General features: G+C 44.5%; 1 protein-coding gene across 3 annotated transcripts in view; it reads right to left on the bottom strand.

Annotated features, from left to right (window-relative positions):
• MAPK15 (mitogen-activated protein kinase 15) overlaps positions 1-16,484 on the bottom strand; it is a 112,985-nt gene that overhangs the window by 77,096 nt on the left and 19,405 nt on the right. For all 3 annotated transcript variants that reach the window (XM_075919908.1, XM_075919909.1, XM_075919910.2), the window contains 4 exons: positions 13,382-13,472; positions 10,998-11,128; positions 10,545-10,708; positions 2,826-2,965 (listed from right to left, as the gene is read on the bottom strand). In XM_075919908.1, the coding sequence (XP_075776023.1) occupies positions 2,826-2,965; positions 10,545-10,708; positions 10,998-11,128; positions 13,382-13,472 (526 nt within the window). The remainder of the gene's footprint in view (positions 1-2,825; positions 2,966-10,544; positions 10,709-10,997; positions 11,129-13,381; positions 13,473-16,484) is intronic.

Below are 16,484 nucleotides of genomic sequence, written 5' to 3'. Positions count from 1 at the left end.
TTGGAGAGAGAGAGAGACATGCTTGTCCCTCTCTGTAGCTGCAGAGAACTCTCTGAGAGACAAAAGGGAGAAGAGAAAAAAACCCAAATTCCTTTGTTCCAGTTTGAAAAGTCCCACCTACATTCTTATTGGTCACTCCACCTGGCTAGGTGTAGTTAACCCCTTAATCCCCAGTCTGCTGGCTAACCCTCATAATTATGACAACCGGTACCAAGCAACCGCGCAGGATTGTTTTTATTGTCTGTTTTATTCCTAGAAAATAAGCTTGGATCCAAAGGAGCCAGCTGGCTTTTAGCTCATAGAATAGAGACTTTTATGTCCATCAGCGAAAGACGGCTCTAGCCCCATGCTAGAAAGACCCTTACCAAGTTTTGCTAACCACCTGTCTAGACCCATGCTTCCCACTGCAAAAAAGACCTCTCCATCTCGAAATGATCCTACCCCGACTGCTGATAAGCCTATCTCTCCTTCTGGTCCTGCTTTTCCTCCTGGTGGACAATAAGAGATGAGTACAAGGTGAAGTGCTAATAACCTCTCCCTTGTCCACTGTCAGCATTACCATACATTCAGTATCTGCCAGAAGAACCAAAATATTACAGGGTGATGTGCTGGTAAGCTCTCCCCTGCATAATGCTGAACCATGACTGTTTCGGGAAAGAAGAAGAAATGTCAGTTCCGCTGATATCGCCAAAACCCAGAGATTTCTGGATATTAAGAACTGACCTTGGTGAAAGAAGCGAAGTATTGTATATTGTCAAGGAGAAACTTGTGGGAGTGGTTTGGGTTTCTCCCTTTGATCTGGACTCTGTGCTTACGGATGGGTACCATCAGCATGTACTGCCCTCTCTAATTAGTTTTTAGATTCAATTAACCCTTACATTCCAAATACCCTTTAATTGGATTACCTTAGTACACGACGGATTCCAAAATCTGCTTTCACTCTTATCAGAGGTCCAGAAAATCTCTGAACTGCAAGGTCAAATGCATGCACCCCCAAATACATATCAAATTGAGAAACATGCTTTTCATACAGCCTATAAAATATCTCTCGTGTACTAATTATGATATATTGTATTATGTTACTATGATTATGAAACAGCCCCATTATAGAATTATATTGGGATATTAATGATTTTCTTGCTTTTGCTTATTTTAGAAATATTTTATTGAAAAAGATGTAATAATAGAAATAGCTTTTATGTATTGCCTAAATATGTATTGCAGTTATAATTTGGAAATAGAAATGCAATGCCTAATGGAAATAGAGATTTAGAAAGTTAGTTGTGCTAATAGCACAAAAGGGGGGAGTATGGAAGCAGGAAAAAGGGAATAAGGGAATTTGTGTGCAGCCATCTTGGTCTTGTTAGCAAGAGAGCAAGAGTAAGGCTAATTCTGATTCTTGACAACGCAAGAGCTGTAATAAAATGCTGCCTTCTCCTCTCGCCTCCATATGGAGATAAGGATAGAATGCTGACTCTAGCAGGGACCTTGAGATAAGGAGCATCTGGGTGGAACTAAAATAACTGTTAGCCATTGGTGTTTGTAATGGGAAGGAGACTAATTGTTATTGTTATTATATCTAATAGATAGTATATAAACTGCTTCATAATTGCTTGTATTCAAAGATCTGCCTTCGGGAGGGCTCCCCCCCCCGCCCCGCCCCCCTCCCCCGTCTGAATCAGTTTTTCCCTTACTGAAGCTCATAATAAAACTGCCTCTGGCTACTTTTTGCTTACTAACGCAGAGTGAGGACAATGTTTTCTTCCACACTATGGCTGTGTCTACACTGGGCCACTTATTCCGGAAAATCAGCCGCTTTTCCAGAATAAGCTGCGAGCTGTCTACACTGGCCCTTGAATTTCTGGAAAAGCAACGATGCTCTACTGTACAAAATCAGCCACTATTCCGGAAGAACTATTCTGCTCCCGCTTGGGCATAAGTCCTTATTCCGGAACACTGTTCCGGAAAAGGACCAGTGTAGACAGCCCAGTAGTCTTTTCCGGAAAAAAGCCCCGATCGCAAAAATGACGATCGGGGCTCTTTTCCGGAAAAGCGCGTCTACATTGGCCACAGATGCTTTTCTGGAAAAAGGGCTTTTCTGGAAAAGCAGCCTGCCAATGTAGATGCTCTTTTTCCGGAAATACTTATAACGAAAACTATTCTGTTTTAAGCATTTCCGGAAATTCATGCCAGTGTAGACACAGCCTATGACTTTATGGCTGTGTCTACACTGGGCCACTTATTCCGGAAAATCAGCCGCTTTTCCGGAATAAGCTGCGAGCTGTCTACACTGGCCCTTGAATTTCCGGAAAAGCAACAATGCTCTACTGTACAAAATCAGCCACTATTCCGGAAAAACTATTCTGCTCCCACTCAGGCATAAGTCCTTATTTTGGAACACTGTTCCGGAAAAGGGCCAGTGTAGACAGCCCAGTAGTCTTTTCCAGAAAAAAGCCCTGATCGCGAAAATGGCAATCAGGGCTCTTTTCCGGAAAAGCGCGTCTACATTGGCCACAGACGCTTTTCCGGAAAAAGGACTTTTCCGGAAAAGCAGCCTGCCAATGTAGACGCTCCTTTTCCAGAAAAACTGAAAACGGAATAGTATTCCGTTTTAAGCAGTTCCGGAAATTCATGCAAGTGTAGACACAGCCTATCATCTTTGAGGGCTCATTTATCATCTCGATCACCCACGGGCCCCACTGGTTGTTTATAGCAGGCTTCCTGTTTCTGATGTACTTAAACATTTTGCATTTTTGGCTAGCTGTTCTTCAAACTCCTTTTTGGCTTTTCTTATTATACTTTTACATTTAATGGAAAAGTCTCACCTTCCTGGGATGGAGCAGGAATGACACTTAAGATCTGTTCTATCTGATTCACTGTTGATGTTCCAGGGAAAAGAGGTTTTCCAAGCAGCATCTCTCCCAGAATACAGCCGATGCTCCACATGTCCACACCTTTTGTGTAGCTGCAATCAAGAACAGAACTATCAGGACACACCCATACTCTTTTTAATACTGACATATGCTTGTGTAACCCTGTGACCCCATCTGTGTGTGCCCATCCATCAAGGAAAACAAACATGTCTAATTGAGAGACAAGGAGTCCTATGGCACCTTATGGACTAACGGATGTATTGGAGCATAAGCTTTCATGGGCAAAGACCCACTTCGTCAGATGCATGTAGTGGAAATTTCCAGAGGCAGGTATAAATATGCAGACTAGAGAAAATGAGGTTAATTCAGTCAGGGAGGATGAGGCCCACTTCTAGCAGCTGATGTGGAGGTGTGAACACCAAGGGCTCGTCTACATTGGCCCCTTTTCCGGAAGGGGCATGTTAATTTCAGAGGTCGTAATAGGGAAATCCGCGGGGGATTTAAATATCCCCCGCGGCATTTAAATAAAAATGTCCGCCGCTTTTTTCCGGCTTTTAGAAAAGCCGGAAAAGAGCGTCTACACTGGCCCCGATCCTCCGGAAAAAAAGCCCTTTTCCAGAGGATCTTATTCCTACTTCAAAGTAGGCTTCAAAGTAGGAATAAGATCCTCCGGAAAAGGGCTTTTTTTCTGGAGGATCGGGGCCAGGGTAGATGCTCTTTTCCGGCTTTTCTAAAAGCCGGAAAAAAGCGGCGGACATTTTTATTTAAATGCCGCGGGGGATATTTAAATCCCCCGCGGATTTCCCTATTACGACCTCTGAAATTAACATGCCCCTTCCGGAAAAGGGGCCAATGTAGACGTAGCCCAAGAGAAGAGAAACAGCTTTTGTACTTGGCTAGCCATTCACAATCTTTGTTTAATTCTAAACTGATGGTGTCAAATTTGCAGATGAACTGTAGCTCAGCAGTTTCTCTTTGAAGTGTGGTCTTGAAGTTTTTTTGCTGCAGGATGGCTACCTTTAAATCTGCTACTGCGTGTCCAAGGAGATTGAAGTGTTCTCCTACAGGTTTTTGTATATTGCCATTCCTAATATCTGATTTCTGTCCATTTATTCTTTTACGTAGGGACTGTCCAGTTTGGCCGATGTATATAGCAGAGGGGCATTGCTGGCACATGATGGAGTTTATTACATTGGTAGATGTGCAGGTGAATGAACCAGTGATGGTGTGGCCGATCTGGTTAGGTCCTGTGATGGTGTCACTGGTGTAGATATGAAGGCAGAGTTGGCACCGAGGTTTGTTGCAGGGATGGGTTGTAGATCTATCCATTCAGGACAATGATCCCTCACTTTCACAGGCCTTGGGAGGCAGGCCAGTCCCTGCTCACAGACAACCCACCAACCTGAAGCAAATTCTCACCAGCAACTAAACACCGCACCACAGTAACTCTAACTCAGGAACCAATCCCTGCAACAAAGCTTGGTGCCAACTCTGCCCTCATATCTACACCAGCGACACCAGCATTCACCTGCACATCTACCAATATAATATACGCCATCATGTGCCAGCAATGCCCCTCTGCTATATACATCAGCCAAACTGGACATTGCCTATGTAAAAGAATAATATGGAGGTGGCAACCAACTGAAGGATATCTTGTAAAGGTCTATCTGAAATAATTATCAGAGGAAGTTTGTTACACAATTAAAGGTGAAAATGGTAATTAAATGATAAAAACCTGGGATACTCATCATATGACTTAAAATAAAGACACACACAAGTTTCTGGGAATTGATGTGGTGTGGTCAATGAATAAACCTCGTGAAATGTAAGGTTTAAATTTAAAATTACTTAATCAGAGTGAGGGAAACAATGGAGAGAATGATGTAAAATTCATACTCCTTAACCCAATATATATGTTTAATGATTTAAACTCTTAGTTTTTGCACAATGAAGACAATAGATGAGCATGCCTGCCATTTAACTTCTAACCTTAATAAAAAATAATCAACTATTACAAGGAAGAACCACTTGAAGATGGCACAGGAGGACTCTGAAGAACAAATCTTTCCAAATAAAAATAACCTTTTGTTGTTATAATTACAAAATTAGCGGACAAAGGGACTGCAGTGGATGTGATAATTTTAGTATTTGATAGTATGTCTCATGAAATCTAACTATAATAATTAATTCAAATTCCCAGGGATATCATGCCTCCACATAGATTAAAAATTAGCTTGCGGCATGTAAGCAGGGTGTTGTTATGTATGACAGCATATCAAGTTTTCAGGACTCACATGGATTGATGTTAAATATAGTGTAATTTTAAATTACAAAGCAATCTGAATCGCTTGGGGTACGTCTAGACTACATGCCTCTGTCGCCAGAGGCATGTAGATTAGACTACCCGGCATAGGAAAATGAAGCGTCGATTTAAATAATCGCCGCTTCATTTAAATTTACATGGCTGCCCCGCTGAGCCAATCAGCTGTTTGTCGGCTCAGCGCGGTAGTCTGGACGCTCCGCAGTCGACATAAAAGGCATTTGTCAACCTCCCAGGTATGCCTCATCCCAGGAGTCATGTAGTCTAGACGTACCCTTGGTGTCAGTGACCTATTTATGTAAGCAGAGTGCAAACAAACCATTTGTATTTTAATATGACCAAGTATATATGCACACATGTAGGAACAAGAATCTACAAGATGAGAAACTCTATCATGGAAAGCAGACTTTTAAAATGGTGGTGGGGGGGGGGGTCATGGTAGATAATCAACTGAACACAAGTTTCCAACATGACTGTAAGCGGGGTCAGGGTAAACTCTACCCTGACATCTGGTGGTGAACTGTGGCAAGTGGTACAAAGAGACTTCAGGGGCTGATCCCAATTTGCATAGACACACCCACCCTGTCTATTATGTGCTCACAGCAGCCCAAATGGTCACTTTGGCCACTGTGGGATCCCCAGTCTCTCTGTTATTGAGGCAGGGGGGATAAAAGTGTTTTTACCCTGATTATGCGAATCAAGGACAATGGAATGGTGGAAGTGTTTATGACAGAGGGATTCGCCATAAACTAAGTAACACTCACTAGACAAGGGGCATGGGTTCCAAACCCAGTCAAATTGAAAGAGACTAGGGATAGGTTTTTGCACCTGGTGGTGGGGCCTTGTCTGAGGGCCTAAACAACACTGATTACACCCCTTCCTCTCTCCACTGTGGAATATCAGAATTAATTTGGCTTCCATTAGGAGTCTAGTTGTGAGCTATGGAGTTAATTTCACTGTGGGCCAGTGGAGCACTAGTGCTGAGGATCTTCTGTTCTGAGCTGAAACTGCTGTGGGGAGTCTCGTGCTATACTGCGGGTGGAGCTGAACTCACCATTGCTGAGGGGAGCCTGGTGCTAAGCTGCTGGGCTACTAGCAGAGCAGCTTGCAAGGGACAACCAGCAAGTGCAGGCGAGCAGCTGGTGGAGATGACCTGCAGGTGTGGGCGGAGATGACCTGCAGGTGTGGGCGGGCAGACAGCAGAGCGGAGGGCAGACAGCAGAGGGAGGACGGGGACGACCTGCGGGTGGCAGACAGCCAGTGGAGCAGCAGGAGCAACCAGCTGGCAGCCAGGGGCATGGACCGAGACGGCAGCCCCACGGAGAGGCGGAGCCATCAGCGGAAAGGTGGAGCCATGGGCGGAGAGGCGGAGCCATCGGCGGGCCACCTAAGGTGTATCGATCCCCGCTCCTCCAGGTTGGGATGGTGAAACCCTGCCTCACCCTGGGGCGTGAACTTTTGAACCCTGGGGCGGCACTGACCCGGGGCAGAAACTTTTGGGGTGTTGGACTTTTGGGACTTTGGTGGATTTATGGCTGGGGGGAGGGCCTTTGCTCATGTTTGGCCTGTAAATCCGAGTTGTGTGGTGTTTTCCCAATTTAACGCTGATGTTCGTGCTATTTACTCGGCCTGGCAGAAGGGTTACATGACAGAATAACCAAAAGAACTTATATAAACCTTGGGGCTCTTGAGTACATTCCTCCTATGTATTTGGCACTGGTGCAACCACTACTGGAATACTGGATCAAGTTCTGGTGTCCAAAATTCAAGACAAATGACAGTAATTTAGAGAGGTTCAGAGGAACATCACAATAATGATTAAAGATAGAGATGGACCTTTGCTCTAACTCTGTGATCACCAACCAGTCAATCGTGATCAACTGGACAATTGCGGGGACACGGACAGTTGATTGCGAGGTGTTCTCAGTCCCCCAGTCTTCCCCTGTAAGCCCAACGAGGAGCCCGCGCTGGCACTACATGCTCTTACGAAAATGGAGCTAACGCCAGCTTCCTACAGCGTGGCTGGAAGGTCCTGCAGCTGCGTGCCAGATCTGGCTTCTGAGGAAGCACGCGCTGCTCCTCCCCTCCCAACAACAGCATGCGTGCTTCCTGAGATACCACCTCCAGCATATAGGTGCGGGACACACACACCGCAGGAAGGAAGGAAGGAAGGAAGGAAGGAAGGAAGGAAGGCAAAATGGGGAAGGAAAGGAAGATAAGAGCATGCTTTCTTGTCTTCTTTCTTCTCCGTGCACCGGGAAGGCGGGGGGAGGGTAGGGTTAAGATGACAGCACAAGATCTAGAGCGGCTTCATCCAGCACTACCCAGAGATCCTTGTCCCTAGAGACCCCCAGGTACTGGCTGAGCTGTCCCTGTCCCCTCCCCCTGGCCAGATCCCCACCTGCACTCTGGCCCCTGCTCCCTGCCCAAACCCCCACCAGCAACCTGCCAAGTCCCCCACCAGCACCTTGGCCCCTGCCCAGACACCATCCAGCAGCCTGTCTCCTGGCCAGGCCCCCATCCAGCAGCCTGTCCTCTGACCAGCCCCCCACCCTGCACCCTGCCTCTGCCTCCTGGACAGACACCCACTAGCACCCTGCCTATTGCCCTGACTCCCATTAGCACCCTGCTCTTGCCCTCTCCTTCCTGGCCAGACACCTACTCTCAGCTCTTGCACCCTATTTTCCACCAAGATTCTGCACCCCCATCCCTATCCCACTCACCTGCAGCCCTGTTCCACACACTAGATCCCTCATTTTTGGCCCCACCTCAGAGTGTAACAGGGGCCCACAAAATCCACTAACCCTGGAACCCTGGAAGAGTTAATCTGTCCGGAAACCTTGAACCTCAGTCCTACCTACCCTACCCCCTCCTCCCCACCATGGGGCTGGAGTGCCAGGGGAGTGAGGCGTCTCAGTTGGGGCCACATCAGTGAAGCTTGGTGGGGGGGTTGTTTTTTGGATTGGATCTCACTTGCGTGGTCCCTGACTGATTTTTCTGTGGGTCAGTGGACCCTGAACCAAAACAGGTTCCCTGTCTCTCCCATAAATAAAGACAATGCTGAAACATTGTGTTGGACATAACCTTTTATTTAAAAACTAATCCTGGCTAATAAGCCCCCAATTGGGACCAAGCCCCCATCTGGCCGCAGCATCTTAACACTCCTATACCCCCACAGATCCCAACCCTGAGCCTATCATACACCTGAACCCCCTGTCCTGAACACTTCCCAACCCAAACTGCTGCACCCCCACATCCACAAGCCTGTGGCTTGCTCGACACACCCAACCCTCCACCTGACCCCAACACTCTTCAGATTGGAGCCCCCTCCCTGAGCAAGCATCCCCTTCTCCTCCTCCTCCTGCACCCAAATTCCCTCCCAGAGCTTGCACCTCTCATCCCTTTCCACACCCAAATCCCTCATTCCCACCCCAGAGCCCACACCTCCGGGCTCAACCACAGTGAGAGTAAGGGCTGGGGATAGCAAATGATGAAGAGGAGGGAAATGGAGAGGGCAGGGTCTCAAGAAAGGGGTAGGGTTTTGGGGAAGGGATGGAGTAGATCTTGGCTTGCCCTGACATTTAAAAAGTGATTTGGGTGTAAAAAAGTTGAAGGCCATTGGTCTAACTCCGCATTTCTCAAACTGTGGATCCCAACCCCCCAGGGGGATCACGAGCAACTTAGAGGGGGGTCGCGGTATCACAAAGTTTGAGAACCCCTGGTCTAGCCCAATATGTCCGTTCTTATGTTCTAGGGTTGGAAAACATGTCTTACAGCAATAGACTCAAGAAATTCAACTTAGCTTAATGAAGAAAAGGTTAAAGTGTGAATTGGTCACAGCCTGTGAGTACCTACATAGGAAATAAATATTTGAGAGTGGGCTATTTAATCTAGCAAACAACAGTGTAACAAGAATCAATGGTGGGAAGTTGAAGCTGAAAATAAGGTATTAATTTTTAACAGCGAGGGTAATCAACAATTATCAAATTGAACTAGAGCATATTTTTTAAATGAAATTCAATCTTGATGTGAAAAGTATTAGTGATGGAGAATTCAAACAGGAGTTATTTTGGGAAGTTCTTTTTTCTGTGTTACATCGAAGTCAGACTAAATGATTCGTGTAATCCCTTCTGGCATTGCAGTCTATGACTTTATAAATGAATCCCATGGAAGATAGTATTTATTAACATTCATAGAGCATACTAAATTAGAAGGAGCAATAAACATCAATGGAAAGAAATATCTGCAAAAAATAGCAAAATGAAAATTAATATGGATCAAACACAGCTAATATACATTGTGAGACGTAATATTAAACACAGAATCGTAGTGGAAAGGAGAAGCCCTGGAAGCAAAAAAGGCTAATTGAGAGCCTGAGGCGTGAAATCTTATCTAGGTTTTTGTACTGAGTCCATCACCATATGGAGCAATATTAAAGTGGGCAGCTTGTTAGACATGAGTTTTCAAAGAAAGGCTGCTGTAACGTTCAACTGTGTATTCAAAGGCATCACACATCATAGAAAAGGAATGCCAATTACTATGCCTCAATTCGGCAGTATAGCAAATGGAAGAGTAACTATAACGGTCTTGGTGGCACATGAATGGAAGTAAACATCAGCAGCTCTTCTAGATTCTCCCTCCACCCCTTTGGGCTAGACTTGTTTCGTCCTCACTTCAAACTGACTGAGGCTAAACTTGAAGCTCTCCTACCACACAACCAGTGCCTAGGGTGAAAAGAAGCTTTCACCCAACTCCAGCAACCTTATTCCCAGGTCTAGTGAAGGGAATGGATGCCATCCTAGATGGCATTAAAAAAAGTCTTATCAGCTCCATGGCTTCTCCTTGACTAAGACAATTGACAGACCAAAGCCCCAAAGCCTCTCCACAGCATAAGAGGCAATTTTTCAAGTGGAGCATCCAGGCAATAAGAAGAAAAGCCTGCCATTGGGGAACACTTAAGGTCAGATGTGAAAAGAAGGACTAAGGCAGCTTCCAAAATTTTGTCAAGGTACAAAGATAAAAGATCAATTTGGCATACCTGAGGAGGCACTGGATGAAAATCAAGTGAATGGTGGGAGCTGAGTCGCAGGTCTGTCCAGTGGGCAAGAGACCGGTGCAGAGAGAGATCAGGTGTATATTTTTTTGTGTGTGAAGATGAAATGGGGGCAGGAGATTGCATGCACTGGTGTTTGTGGTAAAGGTGGACTATAACATTTTTACCTCATATGTTAAAAGTTTTCTTGATAGAGTTTCAAGGGTGTAATAACACCAACATTGGGTTCCCAAAACATCTCAGAACAGCCCATCTCAGAGACATCACACAAACTGTTTCCCAATCTTTCAATTACCTACGAGATGAAAGTAAAATCTCAGGGGCTCGGTACCAGCGTGTTGCCACATACTCTGTCAATGGAGGGCTGCCTTGGTCCTCATGGATCTGACATAGGGAGCGAGCCAGTCCAAAATCACAAAGCTTAATAAAGCAATCTGCATCCAGCAGGATATTTGAGGGCTGTAGTTAAACACAAACATATCTATTAGAATTTCTTTATTCCCTGTATAGGGCAGAGATGGAGGAAATTAAAAAAAAACCTTATGTCAGGCTGCACCTTCCCTGCTAGGGACAGTCTTTTTTGGGGCGTTAGTAGGAAAATGACACAAAAGCATGCATGACTCATTAAAGGACTAACTGATACTATGATTATTATCTTTCTCATCATTCCCTTCACCACCCCTCCATATATCACTTAATGGAGGACAAATCTTTCCATTTAGGTAAGGACTAGTGAGTGCAAATGTACCTTCTGGTCTCTGTGAATGACATTCCCTGAGTGGATGAATTTGGTGGCCTTCAGCAGTTGATAAAGGATGTAACACTTGTGGATGTCTTTCAGCAAATTCCCCTTCTTGATCACAGCATGTAAATCTGTCTCTGTAAAACAGAACAATAGAGAAGTACTGTTTGAGAGTGAAAGGGACCCAAAATTAGGGCATCAAGTCTCCAAACTCATAGCTCTTTACCTCATTTTTAAACAGGAATTCAGCAAGACAGCAGTTGAAAAAGTTTTATTGCTATAGCTCTATTTCCTGAGAGACTGCAGTGCCTTCATGGAGGGCAGGCACAAATACATCAGTGGAAGCAAGGATTAGACAGTAACTGAGGGATTGTCTACATTGCTAAGTTTTTGCAGAAAAAGCTGCCTTTTTGTGCTCAAACTGCAGAAGTGTACACTCCTCAATCAAACCAATTTTTGCACTGAAACTTCAGCTGCAGCATTGCAAAAGCAAATACCTGGACAATAGTCATAAGACTATTTGCACAGCATCCAATGCTGTATTGGCAGTGTAAACACCTTGGTTGCATTCAGCACTGTAATTGGCCTCCAGAGGTGTCCCAATGTCTAAAGTGACCACTCTGCTCATTATTTTGAACTCCAATGGCTTCCCTGGAGCCATGCACCACTCCCCTCTCAAAACACCGTTTCAGATAGCCATTGCATGCTGTGCTGATCTCAAGGACACAAAGAAAATCGTTAATGTGGAAGGCTCATGATTTTGAACACCAAGGCAGGCACGTGAGTGTGAGAGAGATTCTGTGCAGTCAGGGTTTCCTCCTTCCCCTGCCTTAGGACTGGTTGCTTCCTACTAGGAAGGAGGAAGGAGAAAATTTGTTCCTCTTGGTTTCTGAGGACAGGACAAGGAGTAATGGGCTTAAAGTGCAGCAGGGGAGGTTTAGATTGGACATTAGGAAAAAATTCCTAACTGTCAGGGTGGTCAAACATTGGAATAAATTGCCAAGGGAGGTGGTGGAATCTCCCTCTCTGGAGATATTTAAGAACAGGTTAGATAGACATCTGTCAGGGATGGTGTAGATGGAGCTTGGTCCTGCCTTGAGGGCGGGGGGCTGGACTCGATGACCTCTCGAGGTCCCTTCCAGTTCTATTATTCTATCATTCTATGATTCTACTTCTGTCTGTACTTACAAGACAGTATGCGGTCATATTCACTGTTCCCCAAAACACACTCTTTCCCTTCTCCATATACACACATACTTCCTGTCACACATGCTCTCCCCCTCTTCAGTTGAAAAGCAGCTGGCAATCTAATAGGATGACCATTAAGCAATGGAATTAGGAAATCTGCATTATATGACATTGTGCCTGCCCAACAAGGTATTCATTGTAAACCCTTTCCAAAATATCTTGCAGCCAGCTGCACACTGGGATATTTACCACAATGCACTGTACTCTTTGGCTGTGTCTAGATTGCACCCCTTTTCCGTAAAAGGGATGCAAATTAGACACAGCACAATTGCAAATGAAGCGGGGATTTAAATATTCCCCGCTTCATTTGCATAAACATGGCTGCCGCTCTTTTCCGGCTCAGGGCTTTGCCGGCAAAAAGCGCCAGTCTAGACGGGGATCTTTCGGAAAATAAAGCCTTTTCCGAAAGATCCCTTATTCCTCTTAAAATCAGGAAGAAGGGATCTTTCGGAAAAGGCTTTATTTTCCGAAAGATCCCTGTCTAGACTGGCGCTTTTTGCCGGCAAAGCCCTGAGCCAGAAAAAAGCAGCAGCCATGTTTATGCAAATGAAGCGGGGAAGATTTAAATCCCCGCTTCATTTGCAATTGCGCTGTGTCTAATTTGCATCCCTTTTACGGAAAAGGGGTGCAATCTAGACACAGCCCTTGTTATTGCAAGAGCTGCTAATGTGGATGTACTTACAGTGTGGACAGGCAACAGCAATTTAATATGAGTGCTTTTATAAAACTTTGCAGTGTATACATAACCTTAAAAATTACAATGGGATTTATTGTTTCATTCGCATCCTACGTTATATGCACTCAATCAACATTTTCTCCTTTGATATATAATCACACATTCATTTCTCCTCTTAAATTGTTTTATTGACCCACTATCACCTCATTACCCCAAAATTGCTCCCGGGCACCCATTCACTTCCTTTCTTTAGCACTTCATCCCTCCCATTTTGTCTTCCATTGCCCCCTTCCTATGCAATTGCTTCCCTACTAACTTCACCACATTCACGGATTCACTCTACCTACATCAACATTCACATTTATCTCATTACATTAATCTTGATATTTTGCTACTTTCAAGGCAGTGAATAAAATTCACTCTTTAGAGAAAGAATGTAAATAGCTCAAGCAGTGGTGAGTCTCACCCATAGATTCAAAAACCAGGTAAATATCCTTGTCATTCTGAGCCCGGATGACATTAAGCAGCTTGATGATATTTGGATGTTCTCCAAATTCCTGCAGGGAAATAAAACCCACTTGTCAGAGTTAAGTGACTTCACATACAAATCCAGTGAAGGGAGATAATAACCTAATATTATACATAAGCAGGGCATGACAAACGTCGGCGAAAACCACTCGCCAGCCCTGTACTGCGCATGCACAAGAGCCGCATTGCGCATGCGTGCACCGCGGATGACTGGGGCATGCGGCTGAAATCTACTCGCCACGGGTGAGTAGATTGTATAATTTGTTGAGCCCTGTGCATTAGAATATGGTCCAAAATAAAGATCAGGAGGTTATTCCTTTCATTGTGCCTCTGTGAAAATACAGATGTATTTTTATGGAACAAATAATACTGTTCACATTCTGAACTCTGCAATGAAGACAGAATTACTTCTTTTCTATAGTGCTCATCATTACAATAGGGCTACGTCTACACTGGCACCCTTTTCCGGAAATGCTTAAAACGGAACAGTTTTACATTATGAGTATTTCCGGAAAAAGCATGCCTACATTGGCAGGATGCTTTTCCAGAAAAGCACTTTTTCCATAAAAGCGTCCGTGCCAATGTAGATGCGCTTTTCCGCAAAAAAGCCCCAATCATCATTTTCGCGATCGGGGCTTTTTTACAGAAAACATTACTGTGCTGTCTACACTGGCCCTTTTCCGGAACAGTTTTCTGAACGGGAGCAGCATAGTATTTCCGGAAAAGCGGCTGATTTCTTACAGAAGATCGTCAGTGCTTTTCCGGAAATTCAAGGGGCCAGTGTAGACAGCTGGCTAGTTATTCCGGAAAAGCAGCTGATTTTCCTAAATAAGTGGCCAGTGTAGACACAGCCTAGGAGTACCTCAGAAGCATCAGAGAATTCATTTGCACAACACTGATATGAAGTGAGTGATACTATTATTCCAGTTTTACTGATGTTGAACTGAGACATACAGAAGTTAAGGCCAACATTTTCAGAAGTGACCACTAATCTTGGTCACAACATGGCAGAGGGGCATTGCAGGCACTTGATGGCATATATCACATTAATGCACGTGCAGGTGGTTGACCATATACAAGCAACACCATCCAATTTGTTCCAAAACCTCCTCTAATGACCTCAATCTGGGATAATTCCTCACATTTGTCACCTAAAAAGAATGGTTCAAGTTTGTGAATCTCCCCAATATATTCAGCAGTGAAGACTGAAGCAAAGAATTCGTTTAGCTTCAATGCTATGACTTTATCATCTTTGAGGGCTTCTTTAGCATCTCGATCGTCCAAGGGCCCCACTGGTTATTGAGTCGGCTTTCTGCTTCTGATGTACTTAAATATTTTACTATTATTTTGGGGGGTTTTGGCTAGCTGTTCTTCAAACTCCTGTTTGGCTTTTCTTATTATATTTTTTATACTTAATTTGATAATGTTTATGGTCCTTTCTATTTTCTATTTTCCTCACTAGGATATGACTTCCACTTTTTAAAAGATATCTTTTTATCTGTCACTGCTTCTTTTACCTGGCTGTTAAGCCATTGTGGCACTTTTTGGTTCTCTTATTGTGTTTTTTAATTTGGGGTATACATTTAAGTTGGGCCTCTATTATGGTGTCTTTGAAAAGTTTCCATGCAGGTTGAAGAGATTTTACTTTTGTCACTGTGCCTTTTAATTTCCATTTAACTAACTGCCTCATGTTTGTGTAGTTCCCCTTTCTGAAATTAAATGCCACAGTGTTAGGTTTCTGAGGTGTTTTTCCCACCACAGTGATGGTAAATTTTATTACATTACGGTCACTATTTCCAAGCAGTCCAGTTATATTTACCTCTTGAACCCGATCCTGTGCTCCATTTAGGACTAACTCAAGAATAGCCTCCCCCTTTGTGGGTTCCAGAACCAGTTGCTCCAAAAAGCAGTCATTTAAGGTACCAAGAAATTTTATCTCTGCATCCCGTCCTCAGGTGACATGTACCCAGTCAATATGGGGATAGTTGAAATCCCCCACTATTATTGAGTTTTTTAATTTGATAGCATTTCATAGTCACTATCAGTGCCAGAAGATACCACAACATCCTCTGGAAGGAGGTTCCCAACTATGGAATCATTTCCCTCTGCTCCAGGTGAATATTCTCCTTCCGAGCCTTTCATTCTCCTTAACAGCACAGGGGCTGTCTGACTGGGGGGTGGGATAATTCTACAGTGTCCCGGAAAGCCTCAGCTACGTAACTCTTGGCTTCTCTTAGCTACTTCAGTTCAGCCACCCTGGCCTGCAGAGTCCATACGTGGTCTCTGAGGACCAGGAGCTCCTTGCACCGAATGCACACATATGCCACCCACCCACAGGGCAGGAAATCATACATGCTACATTGTGTGCAATAAACAGGATAGCCCCTATTCTGCTGCTGGGCTTCTGCCAGCATTCTCTCCTACAGCTACTTAGGTTATTGACAGGGTTTTTATTTAAATCAGGAAGTTTTGGTTTTAGTTTAATTTAAAAGTTTTAAAGAATGGCAAGTGTACCTCACCCCCCTCTAATTCTCCTTCGGAACTCCCTCTCGAAACTCCCTGTTAGCTGCCCCTGGTTGCTTTGTCACGGGCTTTATAATGCCCTGGCCTTCCTGATAGCCCTACCCCCTGGCTAAGGTTCGACCAATGAACAGAGGGTTCTAGATTTCAAATCCTCGTTAAGAAGCTCACAGCTTTCAACTGCCGGCCACGGCACACAGTCCTTCAACAAACAGCTCATCCTGTTTACCTCAGACCATTGATCCAATTTGTCCAGATCATTTTTAATTATGACCCTATCCTCCAGATTAAGAACATAAGAACATAAGAACGGCCGTACTGGGTCAGACCAAAGATCCATCTAGCCCAGTATCCTGTCTGCCGACATTGGCCAGCACCAGGTGCCCCAGAGAGAGTGGACTAAAGACAATTATCAAGCGATTTGTCTCCTGCCATCCTTCTCCAGCCTCTGACAAACAGAGGCCAAGGACAACAATTCTATCCCCTGGCTAATAGCCTTTACTGGACCTAACCTCCATGAA

This window comes from Pelodiscus sinensis, chromosome 2 (assembly GCF_052426305.1).
Source record: "Pelodiscus sinensis isolate ZL-2025 chromosome 2, ASM5242630v1, whole genome shotgun sequence".
In the NCBI taxonomy this organism is placed as follows: domain Eukaryota; kingdom Metazoa; phylum Chordata; order Testudines; family Trionychidae; genus Pelodiscus; species Pelodiscus sinensis.
This window is presented reverse-complemented; position numbering and strand designations above follow the sequence as displayed.